This window comes from Lepidothrix coronata, unplaced genomic scaffold (genome assembly GCF_001604755.1).
Source record: "Lepidothrix coronata isolate B3197 unplaced genomic scaffold, Lepidothrix_coronata-1.0 Scaffold140, whole genome shotgun sequence".
NCBI classification, from domain to species: Eukaryota; Metazoa; Chordata; class Aves; order Passeriformes; family Pipridae; genus Lepidothrix; species Lepidothrix coronata.
This window is the reverse complement of record NW_016690320.1, coordinates 705,674-727,580: the sequence shown is the minus strand read 5'-3', so window position 1 is coordinate 727,580 and position 21,907 is coordinate 705,674. Positions and strand designations below refer to the sequence as shown.

At 41.3% G+C, this 21,907-nt stretch overlaps 1 protein-coding gene across 1 annotated transcript in view; it reads left to right on the top strand.

Annotated features, from left to right (window-relative positions):
* Positions 1–2,066: 2,066 nt before the first annotated feature.
* The window catches only part of RNF111 (ring finger protein 111), a 45,999-nt gene continuing 26,158 nt past the window's right edge, over positions 2,067–21,907 (top strand). The window contains exons 1-2 of the mRNA XM_017827449.1: positions 2,067–2,079; positions 12,543–13,438. Coding sequence (XP_017682938.1) covers positions 12,562–13,438 — 877 coding nt within the window. The 5' untranslated portion in view covers positions 2,067–2,079; positions 12,543–12,561. The remainder of the gene's footprint in view (positions 2,080–12,542; positions 13,439–21,907) is intronic.

The following is a 21,907-nucleotide window of genomic DNA, read 5'->3' as shown; positions in this document are numbered from 1 at the left end:
AGTGCTTAATGGGAAATATTAACATTGCTTACACAATCAAGCCAGTAGTGACCTCCTTTGAATATGATATAACCTTTTTCCCACTGTTGCTATCTCCTCTTTCTCTCCAGAAACAACCAGTTTCATTGGTTATTTCACCCGTGGCCCAGTGTCAGTGTTTACTGAAACTGGCTGGATGTGGCATGACTTAAAAATAAATAAATAAATCTACCAAACACCCCAAAAATACGTAGAAAAGGGTAGCAGGTTAATACTGGATAACCTGTGGTTTTTGTCTTTGTTGCAAACTGAAAGGAAACCACATAAAACCACCTGTGATCCTTTATTCCCCCTTTGCTGTGCGTGGGTCTCGCTTTTTCCTGTGTTCTTACTTCACACATAAAGCTGAGCACGTCTTTATTTTCATGTCATTTATGTGGTGTAGCACCTTTTGTGCTTTGTACCCTCTTGGACATACTTGGATATGCCTTTGCTTAGTAATATGTTTTCGTGCCTCTAGAAATACATCTTTTGAGGGTGGCATTTACTAGAGTCTTTCCTTAAAACCTTTTTTTCCTTGTATGAGAAATAATTTCCACGTTGTTTTATCCACTTTTGCTTTAAGGAAATTCCATTCAGAAACTCATTCAATTAATAGTCTCACCGTGCATTTTTTGCCAATGACCATTTCTTTTGTAATGATGCATAAAGGTTGTTTAGCTCCTCCAAAAACACGTAAGAACTCCTGTGTGCTGATGACTCTCTGGTGGCAGTGCAGCTCAGGAAGATCTTTACTGGTAGATCAGGCTGGACTTTTCTGCTCCAGTGTCATGTGTTTTTGTAGCTGTTTTTCACTGAGAACACACAACCCTTGTCTATCCAGTGTTTTGAGCTGGAAGTATTCCAGGTGTATACACTGACATTGATGAAAGGTCATCTCTGGCAGGGAGATATCGTGGTCTTTGGCAGCTGCAAAGTCAGCGAACACTCAGGGTTTGTGCTGAATGAGAGCCTTCCCAAAGCCGTGCTGCTTCCTGTGCTGCCAGGACGTGTGACACCAGGGCACTGTGAGGAGCAGCTCCTTAAAGTGTGTGTGGACACGGATAGCGGCACATGGGAGGGGCAGGCTCACCCACGTCTGGGTCGGTGAGGGGGTTGCTGCATTAAGGGCAAATTAAACTCCTGTTTCTGAAGAGCAGAGATGCCACTTGTCAGCATTTCCTGCCGCTGGCTCGGGACAGGCAGCGAGACACCGTGAGACACCGCGGGCCGAGGGAGAGACAGCGCTGGGTGAGAAAACAACGCTTTTGGACAAGGGGAGAGCAAGGTCACAGAATGGGTCAGGCTGGAAGGGACCGCAGTGGGTCACCTGGTCCCACCTCCCTGCTCAGGCAGGGTTATCCCAGAGCACGTGGCACAGGATTGTGTCCACACGGCTCTGGAATATCTCTAGTGAGGGAGATTGCACAGCCTCTCTGGTCTCTGTTCCAGTGCTCGGTTACTGCACAGGAAAGAAGTTCTTCCTCATGTTCAGGTGGAATTTCAGCTCCTGCCCGTTCCCTCTTGTCCCATTGCTGGGCACTCCCGAGCAGAGCCTGGTCCGTCCTACACCCCCGTTTGGATATTTATACAGAGTAGCACAGATGCAGCAGCGGGGCTGGAGCAGGGCTGCTGGCCGCTGATCACATCCCGATCCGATGGCGTCCCGTCCCGTCCCTGATCCCATCCCATCCCATCCTATCCCTTCCCATATCCCATCCCTGTCCCCTCACTCCCTCTCCCCGCTCCGTCCCCTCCGCCCGGCAGGGGGCGCTTTGCGGGGGGCGTGGCTCGCGCGGCGCGGCTGCGCTTTGCGTGCGGCTGTAAAGCAGCGCCGGGTGTCGCGCGGGGCCGCGCTGCGCTGGGAGCGGCGGGGGCTGCGCCAGCACCGCGCGGGGCCCGCCCGGGGCAGCGCCGGACCGGGAGCGCGCCGGGCTCCGCGGGGATACCGCGGGGGCGCGGGGCAGCGCCGGGCAGCGCCGCGGGGGCCGCTCCGCCCGCTCGGCCCTGCGCAGCGCGCCGGCGGCACCCGCCCCTTCCCCCGCGGCCTCGCTGTCTCAGGTACGGGGGGCGGCGGGGCCGGGCGGGCGGGGGTCCCTGATCCTCCCGGCCGCTCCCTGAGGCCGGCGGGGCCCTGCGGAGGGGGGCACTGCGCGCAGAATGTGTTTTTCCCTTTTTTTGCAGCGCCTCGCTGACGCACAAAGCGGTGCCTTCACCGCGGGCGGCCGCGGCTCTCGGGGGGTTGTCACGGAGCTGTCACGGATTTTCCCCGCGCGGAAATGGGTTTTTATTGCTGTGCGGGAGCAGGGGTGGTTATGACGTCATTTGTTTTGTTGGCGAAGTTGATGTTCCTTTAACCCGTGTTAAAAAATCCCTCGTCGTCAGGTGTTTTGTGCCTGGCAAACAAGGGAGCCGCGTCCATTCAGAGGTGTGGGCCGGAATTCCAGAGGTACGTGGGCTGGGAACTGCTGGAATGGGCTGGGGACTTACTTTAAGTGTCAGTGGTTTGGTGGTTAGGGCTGAGTATTCATGGATTTTCATGCTGTTTGAGCTCTTCCATGGCTTGAAATGGTTTTAAATCATAAGCAAGGCCTGGTTGCTTTAGCAGATTAAAGGAGATCCTCAATTCTTGAGAGCCAAATGCTCTTCCAAAAGAGGACATAATGCAGAAGGGAAGAATTTGCTGTAATAGCCCGATTTCATTTGATTCTAATGCAGTTACTTCAGAAACAAATATTTGACCAAAAAGATGAGAATTGACTGCTCATGGTGGAGACCTGGATAGCAAATGACATTTGTCATTTTGGAATATCTGTGTTATAAACTCTTAAAGGAAAACTAGATTTTCGGGTGCAGAATAAGACCTTATATTGTCTTTGTTGTAACCAGTAGAAATTTCCAAAGATAAATTAATTCTGGATACTCAGTAGAAACATTTTGGAGGAAAATTGTTATTTAAATAATTAGAATGCTTTGTCTCTATTACAGACAAAAGTTAAAGCTCTTTATAGGTGACATATCTGTAGTCCTTGCTATCGAAGGGGTTATCCAACAATTTAAATGTTTCTGCTCTTACCTTTGTTGGATAAAGGGGGGTGGGGGGCACAGAAAAACCCTGTTAGCCAAGATTCTTGCTGATGTGTAGGGATTGATAAGGAAAGATGTGATGTTGGTTCATTTGATAAAGTGAACATCTACTTGTCTCGTGCAGTCATTCACAGTATGGAATCACCTCTGGAATTCATCAGATGGGAAAGGCTGGGAGTGTACCTTTTGCATTTCCCCTTAGTTAAATAAAAGTGTGTAAGACACCAAGCTTCCTGTTTTAAAACTCTTGAAGTCCTGTATATTCACAAAGCTGTTTATTTTTGTTGATGGTTGAAGCCCTGGCAGCTCCAGCTGTGGTTGTGTGTGGTACTGGGAGCCTGGGGGTGAACAACAGCTCATAGTGTTCATGCATATTTTGCATGTCCTTTCAGAGTCTGGATGGGAACATTCTGACCTTTCAGAACTGTGTCTTTTATGAAGCAGTGGATTTTGTACAAGTGTATTAAGAGTGCGTCTTAACATGTCTGTGACTCGCACTTTATCTTTAAATTAATAACTTTGCTGACCTACATAACTAGATCAGTCAGAGCAGTTGACTTTCAGTGGAGGTGGTTGTGCTGCAGTAACATTGAGCTGGCAGCAGTTGCTGCCTTTTTTTTTCCAAGATGGAGAATCTTTCATTTCAGTTGCTTGTATTTCCTGTAATGGTGAGAACATTCTTTTGAGAAAATATGGGTGACAGTGTCCTCCTCCCTGGCTGGTGAACTATGGAGGCTTGGATGTTAAGCAGTTGAAAAAATGGGGAAATAATGAGGGGGGGGTGAGGATAGGATGGGGAACAGAAAGATTTAATTCACATATAAACAATGGGGATTACAGAGAGATGGATTTGCCGTGGGCAGGTGTTGTATAAAGATGTCCCCACAGCTTTACTTGTGTGCAGCCTCCTTTCAGTGAGTTTTATCACCAGATCTGTAGTGGTTTGGCTGTTTGCACCTTAGTAAGGTTGGGAACAGATTTATAAATGTGTGTATGTAGTAATATTGTATGGGATACATGTACATCATAGGCACAGGAGGATTGCTCCCAGTCACAGTCTCCCAAGTTTTGTCAGTGTAGGTGACAGTAATCGGCTGCTTCCAGAGTCTGTAGTGCTCTTGCAGAAAACACAAACTGTATCTGCAGCTGAAGTCTTTGACTTGGGAACTTCCTTCAGGCTTAAGGATTAATTAGTGTTTTTCTTGGTGGGCTCCTGTCAGACCTAAAAGAGAACCCTGACAGAGCAGAGGGGAAAGAAGAAAGGAAAATGCTTCTTTCACTAACCCAGAATTTTGCTGACAAGATTATTTTGCTGTTTTATGTAGCTCATGCTATTTGGAAAAGTAATTGCTATAAATTAAAATGATGTGTTCCTTATTAAGTGTTTACCACATGAAATCTGAGAGGGCTGGTTGGTGACTTTACTAGCAAGAGGCAGTAAAGGCTGTTTGCTTCTGTAATTCATTTTTTGTCAATAAAGTGCAGTCCTAATAGTTGACTGCTGTTGGGTAAAATGTTTCCTTTTACCCTCTGCCTCTTGGCTCCACTGGTGAAGAGTGGAGAAGTTTGCTGCACTGTCCTTCCCTCAGAAACTGGTAGATCTACTTAGTTTAGTATCAAAAAAATCCCTTCCTTGTCACAGGTTTCCTGACGAATAGCATAAAACTGTCCTAATGGTTCCTTTCATAGTTCTCACTTGCAAGGTTCTTGTTAACAGTTGTGGCAAAGGTTATCTTTTACTTTGCTCCTCAAAGCTTTATCAAGAAGTGTTTGCAAAATGACACCGCATCAAGAATGGTTATACACACCTTAAAGGTCAAAAAGCCAGGGGGAATAAGAAATATTTTTTTAAATAATTTTTGGTGGCCATGTAACTTCCTTAGCTGTCTCTGGAAGCAGAAATCCTAGTTAAGGTCTTAACCTCCAATAAAAATTGCATTTTGTCATTCTCTTATAAAGCTACAACTTTTTATTCCCGGGTTCATTGCTGTTATATTTGTCTTGGAGTTCATTGAAGCCAACACATTCCTGATTGCCAAATCATAATACTTGTGTCTTGGAGCCGTGATTTAGGTAGTGTTAATGTAGGTAACTGAGCCTGGGACAGAGCAGAGAAGTGTCGAGGCTGAAGAACGTCCTTGTGAACACCATGTTTGTCCAACACACCTGCTTGTGTCCATCGAGCAAAGCCAGAGTCCCTGCCCAGGTGGGATGTGCTGATGCTGGAGCAGTGCTGGGATTTCTGTGGGTACTTTATGGCCTTGGGATGACTCAGTTACTGTGGGACAGTCACCTGCTGCTCTTGGCCCCCCAGCTCATGTACCTGAGGCACTTCCAGCTGCACACACTCTGTGCATTTTCTCTTTTCCAACTAGAGCCAGGCCATAGATCCCGTCCTGTGGAAGAGCTCTTCTGTTTGTAGCTGTCCTATGCTGGATTCTGTTAAAACAAGTGAGAAAGACACTTTCAGTAGTCTCTCCACGAGAGTACAGTGGTGGTAGATCTTGGAGCTGAATGGCAGTGTGGCATAACAGGGGTATTCTGTAGCTGTCCTATAGGTGGCCTGACATTTCTGGTGCAGGGTATGAATTGACTTATGCATGAGAAAACAAACCTTGAAGGTGTGAGGAGTTTTTTTCAGGGATAAAATTAAGGAGACTTTGCTGGTGCAGAGGATGGATACCGCTCGTTACAGTGCTAGACAGCACAGTTGCTGTGGCCTGACTTAGAGGTGGCTTTGCAAAGGTTAGTAAGAGTAGTACTGTACTTGAAATAACATTGTTTCACTTTAAGAGCAGACCTTCCAAGCCAGTGATGATTCCTAGAATTGGCTGCAAGGAGTGGATAAGCCTCCCTGCACTGCTGTGGCTCATGTAGTGGTAGCACCTCCCTGCAAAGCACAGTCAAACCCTTCTGTCTGGGTGGATGTGATGGACTGTCTTTGGGAGTCTGTAAAAAAGAACCTGTTTCCAGAATATTATCATACAGTTAGTAATTAATACTGTGCATGTTGTTCTGCAGTACTGCACATTTCTGTGAGGCAAAGGAGAAGGATTCTGCTTGGAGAACTCTCAAGTAATTCTGTCATCCAAAAATCGAGGTCGTCACTGTGGCTGCATTAAAGCATAGAAAGGAAATTGAGAGTGGTCTGCAATGGTATTTCATATTGTCCTGTGAATAAAGATGTGTTTGCTACATAATAGCGAAGCAAACATAATGGAGTTTCTGATTGTTTTATATGTTTATATGGTGCCGTTTTATAAAATGCATAGATTTTTAACTTATAAATTGCTTTATTTTCTGGCAAAGATTAGAAGACCAATATATAGTATGCTAAAATTAAGTTGTTAGAACAAGCTTTAAAAGAGCACTGTTTGTCTCATGAAGAGGTAAAAATGAAGAACAACCAAAATGCAATGCAGTAAAAGTTTCAAAATCTGATTGCAGTTCTTTTCCTGATAGTGGAACTGAATATTGGATATTTTTCTTCTTGCTACTTACCCTGCATTGTGCAGGTTGTCCCTGCTTGATAGAAATGAAATGAATAGGGCATGACTGGCTCTTTTAGGCTAATGAGTGTTGTGTTTGTGAACTGCTCAGTGAGTTCTTTATTTTTGTTGGAGCAGGGCACGACAGCACTGAGATTGGATCTCCATGAGATTGAGTTGGGGGTGCAGCTCCTGAAATGGCTCCCAAGTCCTGTGTCAGCCTCCAGTGCATCAGGGCTGGACACAAATGGATCTTGTCTGGCTCCCTGCTGTGGAGATGGGGAAGTAGCAGTACTTGGGTTGTCTCACTTTTGCTGAAGGCCTTGTATGAATTTTATAAGCTTTTTCATTTTCCCGTTTCTCGATGTATCTAATGGAAAAGCCTTGCTGAAAGCATAAGAATACATGTTTTTAATGAGAGGAAAGAAATAACTGTTGGTGTTCTAAAACAATCTAAAACAAGGCTTGTGTGATGCTTTTGTTGCTGGTCCTTTCTTTGAAGGCCATGTTTGCAGGTTAAAAAAAGTCCTGTGGTAGGAAGAGGATACACAGTGTAATTTCTGTGCATACCAGACCTTAACAGTGAGATTTGTCATGAATTTAACAGCACCACTGTTGCCTTGTCAGAGTCAAAATCATGTTGAAAGTAAAATCTGATCCAAACCACATATTAGGGAAGGGAATTAATTTTAAAAGTTAATTGTGAGTTCAGTGACCATATGCAAAGAAAACAAGAATTAGGACTGAATAAAGGAACTACAAATGCAAGGACATTGCTTCTTGATGGTGAAGGGAGTTGACTGTGTTTTAAAATGTAGCTGAAGATACATTTTCAGAGTAATTCTGTATTAGATCACATGTATTCACCAAGTTTATGCTAAAAAATTTAGTTATATGTTGTATAATTAAGCATTTCACTGGTTTATAGTGCTTTAATGCTGCATGCGTTTTGATTGCTAATAAAAGGAATTAATTATTAATGACAAAATACTTTGCTCCATCTTATAACTCAAATGTGTTTTGCTTTAACATGTGATCATAAATTTGCCTGCTGTAAAGATCTCAAACTTTGAGCTTGCTTTTTGACTTAAAATTTCAAGGGGCTTCTCCCATTTGCATCAGTTTTCTTGCACTGCTGTGTCTTGGCCTGATTAATAACAATGGTTTTAATTTGTGACATGAATGGATAAGTCATATGCACTTCATGATTCTAAATAGTCATATACCTTAGAGGGGAACTTAGAATAACTATTTATAGCTTTCCACGTACCTGTCTTAACAGCTCTTCATTGAGTTGTAATGGCTTAAAAGAAGATACTTCCCCATTTTTCCTCTCAAAGTTTTGACTCACTAATTCCATAGGCAAATGTTTTCATTAGGAAGGAGGAACACTAATGCTGACTGAGTTTACTGCATCTTGCTGCTTTTTGCAAAAGCTTCTGAGGACTACTTCTAATTAGAGGTAGATACTGTAGGATCTTCTAAAGGTCTAACAGCAGATGACCTCATTCTAATGACTGTTTGCATAGTATTTTTGTAGATCCCTTTTAAACTTTGTCTTCTGTGTAAAAGAACATACTGTGGGTATTTCATATGTATAACCACTGAAGATACTTAAAATGCGTTGAAATCTAGTTAAATGGTGAGCTCTTCTTCCAACTTTTGTCTCCTTTGGTCAAATTTTTTGTTTGACAGTTTGTAATGGCATTTCTGAGTAGTGAAGGAATGGATTATTTGTCATTGTTGATTGCTGTCATTCACTTCCAGAACATATTCCTGTTTAAGCTGTTGTGTGATGATGTAGTTGGGAGTCAGCAGCTCTCCCCTGAGCAAGCAGTGCTTCAGGCTCTGTGCTGGTTAGCAAAAATGGAGAGTTCTTCATTACTTACTTGAGTTACTGCAGACTTTTCCATGGTTGTAAGAGTGAAAATATACAAAATGCTTGAATCTGTGTTAACTAGGCTGCCTGTTGGAATAAAACTAAGCCAGTAAATAGTGGTTTAGATGCACTACTTTTCACTGTGAGGTAATTTCATTTTTTTTGTCATCTTACAGTAGTTTGAGGTTTCTCAAAGTGTAAATGTCGTTGCTTTAATTTTTTGGCTGTAGCTTACATAACTATATCTGTATTTCAGCCCAGTGCCCTCTGTGCTACAGTAAACAGAGCTTATACCAAGTTAATCACATTCAGAATGCAGAATTTTCATACTGATGGAGATTTCTCCAGTAGAGTTTAACAATAAAGTGGGGGGGAACACTCCAATGAGTAGAACAGTCCTTTGTAAACAAGCCCCTGATTGTGGGAAAACGTTCAGATTTTTGTTGCTTAAAAAAACTTCAGAATCAAATAGCACTGTCCCCTTAATTTATCCAGTTAAAAGGACAGGAAACAGTGTGTAAAGCTGGACATGCAATACAAGATGGCAAGTTATGACTGTGTTCAAAGACAGTAAGCTTCCTGAATAAAATAATATTTTTTTCCCCAAATTGAAATATTTTGTGGATTTTCTAAAAAACTACTTGTGATGAAATACAGAGTTATTGTGGGAGAGTCTGGTTTGCTTTTGGACTGTGGTGAAGGTTGACTAGACTGGGTGTTACATTTCTGTAAAACGGTGGTGCATAAATAACAGCAAAAATCCTGCCTTAAAGGTGACCTTGTGAGGATGAGAGAAAGGACTGTGTACTGCTTGTTCTCTGTGTGCCTGTGACAGGTTTGAATGCAGAATTCCTGTCCTTGTTAGAAATTTTATAAAATGGAAGTCTTGGTCTTAATTTTTGCAGAGAAAGATGGTCCGTGTGTGAGGGTACAGGCAAGCACAGGGCGTGTGAGAGCTGGTGTTTCTTCAGGAGCTGTCAGGAGCAGAGAAGGGTAGACAGCAGAATTCCACAGCTCTAATAGTCGTCTTTGTTTGCTGTGTAGACTTCTTACACTCTTAATGTTTGTTCTGAGTTTTTTTCCAATTTTTGAACCTCTTTTTTTCAGTCCTAAGAAAGAAGGTAGCCTTATATACTGCATTCCACAACAACTTATTGCTGAAAAAAAAAAAGTTGTGCTTTAATGAATTGAAATTAAGACCCTGTCCTGTTGTCTAGACTGACAAGAAGTTTAGTCCAGCTTACACACAGTTAGCTTTTGACTTTGATGGAAGACATACCTACCTGCTGTAATTCCAAAGAGAACAGCAACACTTTCCTACTTATCACAGGATATAGACCTCACATTTAACAACTGTTAGAGATGTTTGTAGGACCTCCAGTGAGAACATTCAAATGGGTCTTTTCAGCTGGGGTTCTAGGATCCAAAAGATCCTTTCTTGATCTCCAGAAAGATTCTGTGATCTTATGGCTTCTTTAGATTATAGTACTGCAGCATATATGCCTTTTGCAAAATTTTTATTTCAAATTACATGCCATGAAGTAGTAGATTAGTTGCTTATGGCTGTGAAGAGAATGCAGGCTGCCTGGGATGATACATCAGCTTACACCCCTTGCAAACTGAAATAAGTAATTCTTTGGGGTCTGTTAGGAACAGCCAGCTCACAGCTGCTCCCGGAAGCATCAGTTAGTGGAACAGTGTAGAAAACTTTGATTTGAATCTGTCCTGTAGTCTCAATCTTGTAGTGATTTATTCTATGATAAAATAAATGAGAGCTATAAATATTAGCACTGGATGTAAGAATGCATTGGCATTTTGAAGAATTTGGGGATTCAGGCAGAAGATTATGGACCTGAATTAGGCAGTGCTACTTACCCTGCCATAGATCAAAGAATTATCATGGGATGGTTTGGGTTTGAAAGAACCTTAAAGGGCACCTAGTTCCAACCCCCTTGCCATGGGCAGGGACACCTTCCACTAGATCAGGTGCCAAAGCCCCATCCAACTTGTCTTTGAATACTTCCAGGGCTGGGGCAGCCACAGCTTCTCTGGGCAACCTGTGCCAGGGCCTCCCCACCCTCACAGGGAAGAATTTCTTCCCTTTAACTAATCTAAACCTACCTTCTTTTGGTTTGAAGCCATTCCCCCTTGCCTGCCACTCCATGCTCATATCCACAGTCCCTCTCCAGCTCTCTTGGCCCCTTTGTAGGCACTGGAAGGTGCTGTAAGGTCTTCCTAGAGTCTTTTCTTGTCCAGGCTGAACAACCCCAGCTCTCTCAGCCTGTCTCTGTATCAGAGATGCTCCAGCCGTCAGAGCATCTTCATGGCCTTCCTCTGGACTTGCTGCAGCACCTCCACATCCTTCTTATGCTGGGGGCCCCAGGGCTGGACACAGCACTCCAGGTGTGGTAGAGAGGGAGGATCCCCTCCCCTGACGTGCTGGCTGTGCTTTTTGTGATGTAGCTCAGGACACAGTTGACTTTCTGGGCTGCAGACACATATTGCCAAGTCATGCTGTGTTTCTCATCCACCAACACCCCCCCAAGTTCTTCTCCCCAGGTGTGCTCTCACTCTGTTCTCTGCCCAGCCTGGATTTGTGCTTGGGATTGCCCTGGCCCAGCTGCAGGACCTTGCCCTTGGCCCTGTTGAACTTGGTCAGGTTTGCACAGACTCACCTGTCAGGGTCCCTCTGAGTGGCTGTTCTTGCTGATATCTCAGACTTTTGACTCAATGCAGATTCCTGCTGTGCTGCTCAAGGAGCCCCATTTCCCCTTAGGGTGTAGCTGCACATGTTTTCTTAAGCAGCCTTTTGGTAGTTCAGCACAACTTGCTGTGAGCTGGGTGTAGCTGTTGGTGTGCTTATGTGATGAACTGAATTGCTGTCTGATCTGGTTGGAAGACTTATTTTTCAGATTGGTGAGCTCTTCATTCTGGTTCAGTGAATAAACATTCCTTCTAGAAGAGCACAGGAGGTGTTTCTTCAAACAAGTGGTGAGAGGGGGGAGAGAAAAGAGGGAGCAATTAACTGCTTAATTAGTACAGCTGTCAAATATCTGCTATAGCCTTATTCAGTTGAGGCATAAAAAACTGATATTAGTTACAGTAACAAATATTTCAGTGGTTATCACAGTGGGAACCAAATGCTTTCATTTTACTTCCTTTTGGGAATTTAAACAGAAGGCAGAGATGCCAGATTAAGCAGGTTGAAGGTGGATATATTACTGGGGTTACCGTTGTCTGTGTCTCAGTAGCTTTCTAATGCAAAAGTTGTTCTTTTAAACAGTCTTTGAGGGTAATGTTGTATTGTTGTACGTTCGCAGGTTTATATTTTGGCAGGGAGGGGAACCTGCCTGGTGCTGACTCTTAGGGGAACATGATAGGATATGCTCAGTTTGTGTCCCAGGGTGGAGTGAAAAGTACATGGACTGAAAATAGCTTGGTACACTGTACTTCTAATGTCTGGTGTTCCTTAAAGACACTCTAGGTAATAAATGGGTTTCTGTTACTTTGCCCCAAAACAATAAAGATTCAAAATCTCTCCTGTTTCCTTCCTTTTCATATCAGAAAAGAACCATGAATTATGAGTAACTGATTTTTATAGCTCAGTTGTCACCATACAACACTATGCATTGTGTTGAAGAATTTGCTGTCCATATGTACTGCTGTAGGGGAAGATGTAGGCCTTATTTAAGCCTGCAGTTTAGTTGATGGCTATTGGAGCTATGTAGCCAAAGCTTAGGTCACTTCTGTAAGTAGTGGCATGTAAAGCTCCCATGCTTAAGCATTGGGAAAGCAGATACCATACATTTTGCAGGAGACATACATCAACATTTTCACTGACTATAAGAACTTCCCTTCAGTGCAAGTTCTAGGAGTTTTGTCTTCATGAAAAATGACCTTGTCAAGCAGTATTCTTAATATTTTGAAACAGTTGTATTTTGGTTACCCCTGTTTTGCTATTCCCACTGGGGGGATTGTCTTAGCAGTGAATGGGTTTTCTCTGATTTCAGTTTTGCTTTTGAAAAATCTCATGCTTGTTTTCTTGATGCTTATCTGTTTTTATTTTCTAGGCCTTCCTTAAATCTTTCCATGTCTGAATGGACTCCTGAATGTAATATAGTTTATACTCCAGAAGCGGATATGAAGAGTGAAGTTCCTTCTGATGCACCAAAGAGACAGGAGAGTCTGAAGGGGATCCTCTTGAACCCTGAGCCTATTGGGGCGGCCAAAAGCTTCACTGCAGAAGTTGAGATGATTGCCAGTAAAGTAGGGAATGAGTTCTCCCACTTATGTGGTGACTCTCAAAAGCAGAAGGACATGAATGGCAACCATACAGACCAAGAAAAAAGTATCGTGGTGCGAAAAAAACGCAAGAGCCAGCAGGCTGGTCCTTCGTACACTCAGAACTGTCCTGATAAGGAAAACAAAGGAATCTTGGGATTGAGACAGCATCTAGAAACACAGAGTGAGGACAATGACTCTTCTTTTAGTGACTGTATCTCTTCACCTTCCTCTAGCTTACACTTTGGAGACTCTGACACAGTAACATCTGATGAAGAGAAGGATGCTCCTGTCAGACACCCTCAGGCAGTGCTGAATCCTGCGAGCAGAACTCACAGTGCCAGGTCACACAAGTGGCCTCGCACTGAGGCAGACTCTGTACCCGGGTTACTCATGAAAAGGCCCTGCTTTCACAACAGCTCTTTAAGAAGGCTCCCATATAGGAAAAGAGTTGTGAAAACAGGTTCGTCCCAGCGGACACAGAACCAAAAAGAGCGGATTTTAATGCAGAGGAAGAAGCGGGAGGTGCTGGCGCGCAGGAAGTACGCGCTGCTGCCCAGCTCCAGCAGCTCCAGCGAGAACGATCTCAGCAGTGAATCTTCCTCCAGTTCATCTACTGAGGGGGAGGAAGACTTATTTGTGTCACCTGGTGAAAACCACCAGAACAGTACAGCTGTTCCTTCAGGTAAAGCTAAATCCTGAGTTATTTTTTATTAATTGTCTTTCATCATGCACAATAGTCTTTCATAAGTTCTTTGGAGCTGTATTTGTGTTTTTGTAGAAGTTAGTGCTACAAATAGACTTACTGCAAGTAATGTGAGCATTACAAAATAAATTCTTGATGGGAAAAGTACATGCAGAGCTTACAGAAGAATTACACCAAATCTAAAATCTTTAATGTAAAAGTTAATGGTTTCTGAACAATGTACTGGAAGGTTGCTGGGTCTGATTAGTCATGTACTGCTGAGTTGATCCATTTTTTTTTTTTTTTTTTAGCTGCTGAACTGTATTAAAAATTTTAGCTACTATAGCTTTGGTAACTGACTGTGGTAACGACAATTCTATAGAAATACCTGCTAGTACTTAACTGCATTTGAAAATATAGAAAACTATGAAGAGAAAAAAAGTTGATTGTGATAAGAACTTGAAATAGGAGGCAGCTGAAGGAGCTTTAGGGATAATAAGAGAAAAGTATTGTATATATATCAAATGTTTTACCTAGATAAACTCAGTGCAATGAGCTTGCAGTGGGTTTACATGGTTGCTTCTCTAGCATATCTTGACACGGTATCTGAATGCTTCAGTGTTTGGAGGAGGATTTTTTGGGGGATGTTTTTGTTTGGTTTTGTTTTGTTTTATAGGTTCATTTTTGTGTTCCATTTTTTGTTTGTTTTTTTGTTCACTGATGTATTTTCTTGGCCTTCCTTTCATCTTAAATTTGCCAAGTGAAAGTAGTTGTGCATTTTGTTCATTAGTTTGGCTTTTTATAGAGCATGGGGAAGTAGATAGAACACAGCATGGTGTTAATTTGTGCAACCATGTGTTTTATATAGTGACAAATATGTTTTAAAAAATGAAACCGTTTCTCAGACTGTGCTGATCATTTCTCTGAGAAAAAATGACTGAAAGTACAAGGACAGGCTTAAAAAAAGGTGTGAATGTTCATGTTAATGCAGTATTTGTTCTTGAACAGAACCAGAGTCCTAAATATAGATTATTGCTTGTTATTGTAGCAAGAAATAACTTGTGTATTGGTCTTTAATGTGCTGTTTAAATATAAGAAGTAAAATCTGTAATGTCAAATTCTTACTTATGCAGTGCTAGGCCTGCATTTAGAACTCTGAAGCAGAAGAATTATTGCACAGCCTTAATTATCTTGATGCATATTTGTGGGGATAGAAATTAATTTTTGAGGCCTAAAAAAGTTACATTTGACTTCCATGTTTAAACACATTAAAGTATATGATTTGTAAATAATAAATATGTGGGGATATGCATACATGTATATTAAAAAACAATTTGGGAAACTCATGGTAACACCTCTGTTTCCAAATTAATAGTTTTTTATCATTTTCAGAGAGGGTAGATTTTCATGTAACTGTAATGATGTAGGATATTAACAACTCTTTCCACATAGAAGTGGAAAAGTCCAATGGCTTTTTATACTCCTTTAAAAGCACATTGAATATATGAAATTGTTTCTTTTCCTGTAATGAATGAAAATCCATACAGTTAATTTTAGATTAAAATACTGACATCAGTTGTAACTGAAAGAAGATATGCTTTAAAAAATGTGTTCTGTGGTGACTGTACTTCAGCACTAACACTTGCAGTGAGCTGAAAAGCAGTTCTGGCTTAGAGTGTGTGAATACTGTGGGTTTTTTCCTAGTGGAAATATGTATTGATGGAAAGTTTTGAGCATTTTATTTACACTGCAGATAGAATGGGAAGTTGAGCAGACATCCTGTGTGAAAGTGCCCTATTTTTAGCAAGATAAAAATGTGATTAACATTTTCTGTAGCTTTTCTGCTGTTACATAAGGCATTTCTAGTTATTGAGTTAATTAGGACAGAAATGGGGCCAGCTGGAAAAATAGCTGTGCAGCTTCTCTGTATAGTGAGCAAGCAGGATGGGGTTTCTATAAGAGGAAAGAGTTGTATTGATAGTAGTGCTACACTGGCTTGTTAATGATAGGGAAAATATTTTTGCTCTGCATTGGCACATATGCATCTGCTGAAATGACAGAACATACTGAAGGACAAATAACTTCTGCTAAGAGTATGAGGCCTGTGGCATATATGTAAAAGTACTAGAGGACAGGTTTAGGAAAGGAGGAGAGTGATAATAATAATCAGGAAAAAATACAATTAAAAAAGTAATAACTGAATTTTTAATGAGCAGGCATCAAAATGATGTGATTTCTCTTGTAGCCAACTGAATGGCAATTTTTATTGAGAATATGTCAGAAAATATTTCTTTGCTTTGAATGGTGGTGTTTGTCTAAAGATACAGTGCATTTAAAGAACTAGTAAATTTAATTAGTGTATACTGTTTTGGAAAACATTGCTGATTGTTGCAAGAAATTAAAGTAACAGATCTTTTTAATGAAGGAGATATTTAGTAGGTTGGTTCTTGTTAATAAAACTAACTTGGCTAATTTCAGAAAATCATATGGATGGAGCTGTGAAGGGGGGATTGTTTGTTTATCAAAACCTTTACCAAAAAGACCTCCAAACAGCACTAGGTAGGATTTTTCCTCCTTTTCCATCAGGGTTTTAGCTATTCTTCTGGTACAGCTTTGTGCTTTGGAAGTGTGAGAGTATTGAACTAGTGCGTCCTGACACCTGGGAATGGGTTATATTGTTTTAGCAACTGTTTGCCACAAAAGGCAGTGCCCTCATTAAATCTGGGATGAGCAGCTGAAGCTCCTTCAGGAGACAGAGGGGAGTTGGGGGCAAAAGGACAATGTAAAACCCCTTGTGTGTCATTTAATGATGCAGCTGAAGGTGCAGGTGCTTTTAGGGGTGTATATTCTAACTAGAATGTTAATCAGTGGATTTTAATTGCAACACTGAGCTCACAGTTAATATGACAGCAAGCAGCAGGATTTTTGCTGTAAAACAAATTTTGATTCTGTGTTTTGTTTAGGTAGGGCAGAAGCTTTTCTCTAACCCTGTGTACACACCTTTAGAGATAATCCTCTTTTGACTTTGCTTATGAAAGGTGGCAAAATTTCAGATTTTACTCTAGTTGGATCTCTGTAATGTTGTAATGCTTCTACCAGTATTTGATTTTCATCTTGGATCTGAAGGGTTGGGGGTGCTATTTGGGGACAGTCTGCAGGGAAATCTAGCAAAAGCTAAAATTGGAACAAATTTTTAGCCTGTACTCTGATTTGTCAATAAAGCAAAACTCTGGAAAATGGGAAGGTGGTGTTGAAAAATCTGGGTAGCGTTTTGCACTGTCATAAATTGTTCACCTAATAGCACTTATGATTCCTTCAGGATCTGACATGTTTTATATTTTTGAGCAACTAGTGCTGGACAGGCTTTCCTCTTCCCTTAGAATGTAATGCTGATGAGAAGTGCTCCAGATTTTGTTCAAAGCTGCTTAGAATGATAAGACCGAGTTTATTCACAACTGTCCTCTTGATCCTCTAATGTATTTGTTGTCTGTCTCCCCAAAAATGTTGAATATAGACATTTGATATTTCACAAGCCAGAGGCTGGTGAAAATGTTAAGCAGGTACCACTTTGTGTTCAGATTACTTTAACAGGTTTAAGATAAACAGGTATTAAGTGGAAATGAGCTTCCTGTTGTTAGAGTTGATTATTTTTCAGTTCCTTAATCCCTCCTAAAAACTACAGCATGCAGTCCTTTTCTCACAGTAACTGATGCAGCTCATAATTCCAAGCTGTTATCCCAATAGCATTAGTGGATAAGGAAGGGAATAAGTATCCTGTTTACTGTGCCACTTACTGGAGAAGGGTCAGAGAAGAGCTGGGAAGTGATGAGGGAATAAGCACCTGGCTCTGTGAGCAGTGGACATTAATCAGTGCTGCTCTATCCATCTGCTGTGAGTTGGAGCTTTAAATAGCTCCAGTAATAAACGTTAGTGTGGAATTCACTTCAGCACTTCCCCCTTGCTGCTGCAGCTCTCTGTGCTGAGAAGCTGCTGCTCCTGGAATTGGGTTGCTGTGGCATTGCCCTCTGGACTGAGGTTTGTGTGCTTGGTTAAGAACGGTCAGTAGAGGTCTGAATTAGCACAGCTCAGAGTTGGACAGAATGCCCGGAATTCTGGTTGTTCACGGGCTCTTCCACCAGGGTGCAGCCTCCTAAGCAATTTGTGTGTCTTGGAAAACTTCTCCCATCGTGCACAGCTATTGGAAAGTATATTCCAAGTAAGTCTGAGGTACAGAAAAACTGTCACCATCCAACACTAAGGGAAAGGCAGGTTCTACGAATCCTTGGCAGAATGTTGGCAGCACTAAATTGCAGTAACAATTAAGGCTTTGTTTTCTTAGCAGGATATTATGATTTTATGAGAAGAATGGAACAGGATTTCTACAAGCAGAATTCAGTTGTGCAATCTGTAAACAGCACAACACAAACTTTATACTGCCACTACAGTTATAATTTCCAATCACCTGGACCCTCTGCAGATCAGGTCAAATCTTAACGTGTAGTTTGCTTTATCAGTACACCAATCATAATCTAGACTCAAACTATATAAAAGAAGACAAATCACTCACTCAGTCCTCAGAGGAAGCAGATGATGATGATGGAGGTGTCCCTTGCCACCTCCAGTGGGGTGGGGGTCGCAGTTCTGTTCCAGGTTCCCACTTAGAACTTGGAGCTGCTTGATTTTCCAGCCAGTGCTCCGTGTGATTTCAGCTTCCCTGGGGTGGGAAGTCAACAACACCTGCTTGGCTGAGTGCCTGGGACCTCCAAGGCCAGCAGGCAAGGGAGGAATCTTCTGGTGCCCAGGAATCTTGAGGATAATAGAGGGGGAAGGTACAAATCTGTTTGGTTTGTCTGTCTGGGTCACAGGACCTTCAGAGCCTGAGAATGAGGGAAAGCAAACAAATAATGTGACTGGCTCAGACAGAGGGTGGCACTCGTAAAATGGCGCCATTTATGCTAAATATGTTAACAAGGTTGAGGGCAGGGAGTACCAGTCATACCTAGTTCAAGAAGAATGAGAGTTAAATGGGGTACTCATTAACACTGGTAGGAAATTATTATTTTATCCATTTCATGCTGACATGTTATCCAGGTAATTATCTTTAATTCACAAGCAAGAGGGGCTGCAGAGGCACATGGTACCAGCAAGTTCAGAAAGGAATTCCACACACTTAGTGACAGCTGTCCATGAGCACTGACTAGACAACCAGGTGCACTCTGTCATTGTTGTGGGTGCTGTGTGGTTTGAGGGGTTTTAGTTAAAATTTGTACCCTGAATTTCCTGCTCTGACTGCAGAGTTTTGCAGCTGGCAGAGAGAACGTGGGCCTGAGCAGACTCCTGGTCTGATCCAGTGAAAGCTTGGAACTCAAAATAAGCCATCCTTGTCACTGGAACTTGACTGCTTATTTTAAAGCTCCTCTAGTTTCACTTGTGGCATGGTCAGACTGTCTAACTTGAAATTATGTAATGTAAAACACTTTCAGTATCTTACATCTAATATATAAACTGGTAAAACTCCATGTTAATTGCAAAACAGATATAAAAATACCTGCCATGAGTGACAACAATCAGTCAAACGTAAATTTGGGTATTACACTCGTGGTGTTTATGTCCTTGGTGGGGTCTTTGTGTTGATGATGATTGATTAATCTCAAGAGTTATGCCATAATCTTTAAGAGTTAAGTAATAATATAATTATATATTATACATGTTATACTGTGCTAAGCTCAGTCTCTTGCTTACACCTTCTGGGTTACTAAGGTGTTTGATTCTAAACTTTGCTTCCCAGCAAGCTGGTCTGTCAGTGGCACCTGGCAGCTGCTGTTCTGAAGTAATCTTACAATTTTCTGGGGAAAAATATACTCATCTACTGATCTAAATGTTGGACTACAGAGTATTATATTATTATAAAAGTTTTATTCTACTCAGTAAAGTACTTTAATCTGTCAGATTTACTGTCTTTGTGATGGGAGGCCTGGAGGAGGGTGTGTTTTTATTTTTAAGGGAGGATTATAATTTGGCATATGTTCAGATTTGGATTCAAGCATGTGTAGTTTATCCCTTCTCCCAGGCTAGCTGAGCACTAGGTTTCCATCTTTTAAAAGAGAGGGAAAAAGTTTTTGTAAAGAAGTTACTGATTATTTCTGATTAATAGTCACATACAAAACTTAATTACCAACTGCTGTTCAAAGGTCCGAATTGTTGGGATATGCAAATCTTGCAAACTGAAATATATAGTGTTTTGCATGCACTATAAAATATTATTTGTGGATGTGAGCAGGGAAAAAACACCCCAAATTCTATGGAAACTGAAAAAAATCCTAGCTGTAATTTTCAGAAGTTTTGTTTTTAACTAGCTCATTTAAAATGTAGAATGAGTCTGTCAGTGGTAGCCCAAAGGCTAATTTAGTCACAAACAAGGAGGGTGTAATTTGCTTGCTATGATTTGTGATTCAGAAGATGACAGAGAGAAGTAGTGTGTACCTGCGGGAGGATAATTTTCTGTTTGTTTTATAGCCATGGGTATTATTCTGAAAGTAGTACAAAATACCTCACATCTGCATAACTATTCTGCTGTCAACGATCCAGTGACTCTTCTCCTTGAAGGGAGATTACCTTCAAGGACTTGAGGATTAGTGTAGTTAACACTCATTATACAGATTTAACTGCTCTCTTATGGGTTCAGTCATTTAGATGATACATTGATGAGTAAGGTATTCATACTTTAAGATCAGTTTTCCTTGAAGTTCTTTACAGACAGAAGATGGCTGGTCAGCGACTGGTATGTGCTAAAAGCGAGACAGTGAGTCCACCTTGTCACGGTGGACTATGGAAAACAATTGAACAAATATATGCATAGTTTAGAGTTTTTTCTGTTTAATTTTGCAGAAAGTTCCTTGTATGGGAAAGTTCTCCATGGGGTGAAAACCTCATCAGTTTGTGCTTTTGACTTGGGAAGGTGTTACTAGAAGCATGAACAGTAGGAAACAGCATATGCTTGAACTATGTGCTGTATCCTACTTGGAGAGACTTTGACTGTTTCCCTAAAGATTTTCTTTGTTATTTTGGAAATCATAAAACCTGTTCATTCAGTAGCAGTCCTGGTGGTTTCTACAGTCTGACTCGTGTAGTCTATAAAATCGCATCTTGACTAAAGATTTGCTTAAAAAAAAAAGATTAGGTAAAATGAACTTTCAAACCTTGACAAAGGTGAGTATCTAAATTGTGTAGGTACTCAGTTTAGAACTCCCTTTGTTTTTTGTGAGCTAAGCTTGTGTAAGAATTTCAGCAGAGCTGCACACTGGGTGAATTTTCCTATAGGTGCACAAGGCACCTGATTTTGTCCTCAAGGAGGACCTGTTTATTTTCTGAAGTGACAAAATCATATTTAAGCCTAAATCTTTCCTCTTTTGCACCTGTCATAAATTTCAATAAATACTGAACCTTGAGGACATGTGGACTCTGAGGAGTGCTCTCAAACATGCCATAATTCAGAGAAGTGCATGTTTGGAAGGTGGGAGAAAGACAGTTATGTTTTTCTAACTGCCTTTCCCAGCTGCTGGGCTGGCTGGTTTTGTCTGAGGAGCTTCTGAGATAGTTTTGCGTAAGGAAGCCGTTGCTTATTTGCCTGTGATAACGATGATATTTACATTCTTCTGAATGGGATGGTGACTTGAGCTGCTGCCTTTAACTTTTGAGTAATTTGCCTTTCAATATTTTCAATTTTGGAATGTGACTTTTTTTTTTAGACATTGCATATTTTCAGTTTTCCCCAAAATTTTCGTACAAGTTCTGAGAATTAAATTTTATTACGTACAACTGCAAAAGTTTGAGTACCAGTATTTAGAAGCATCACTGTTTCCATCTTCAGCCACCAGTTTTTCTGGGATAAGTGTGACCAGAAAACAAAAGCTATTGGAAAATAAGTGATGCAGTTTGGTTTTCTTCAAAATATAAAAATGTCGATATGGGGGAAAATGGATAATCTGCCCCCCCTTGTCACTGGGTAGAGCAGCTGAGAACAGTCAGCCCATACAGGATGTTAGTGTTGACTTGAATGAGCCCAAATGCTGCAAGCACTTTCTTGAAGCAATTTGCAAAGAACAGAATTCATGATTTCTAAGGTATATAGCTCATCTATTTAGGAAATTCTTTTGTGCTCAGTGAACTATCCATAGCTCAATTTGAGTATTTTAGATAGCTCAGACTTGTCACTGTCAATGTTACAGCAGTAGAAAAGTATTTCATATGTCTGCATGTTAGGCTGGAACTTTGATAACTATAAAAACATGTTAAAAAAAAAGCTATTAGTGATAACAAACCACTTTATTCTGGTTTTATATTAAAAAAGTGAATTTTATTGGTAATAAAATCCACTAATTTATTTCAATACGGTATAATTCAAGTTTGCATAGCTACCCCACACCCAGTCCTCTGTCTCCTTCCTTTTTTTACTTCAATATTTACAGC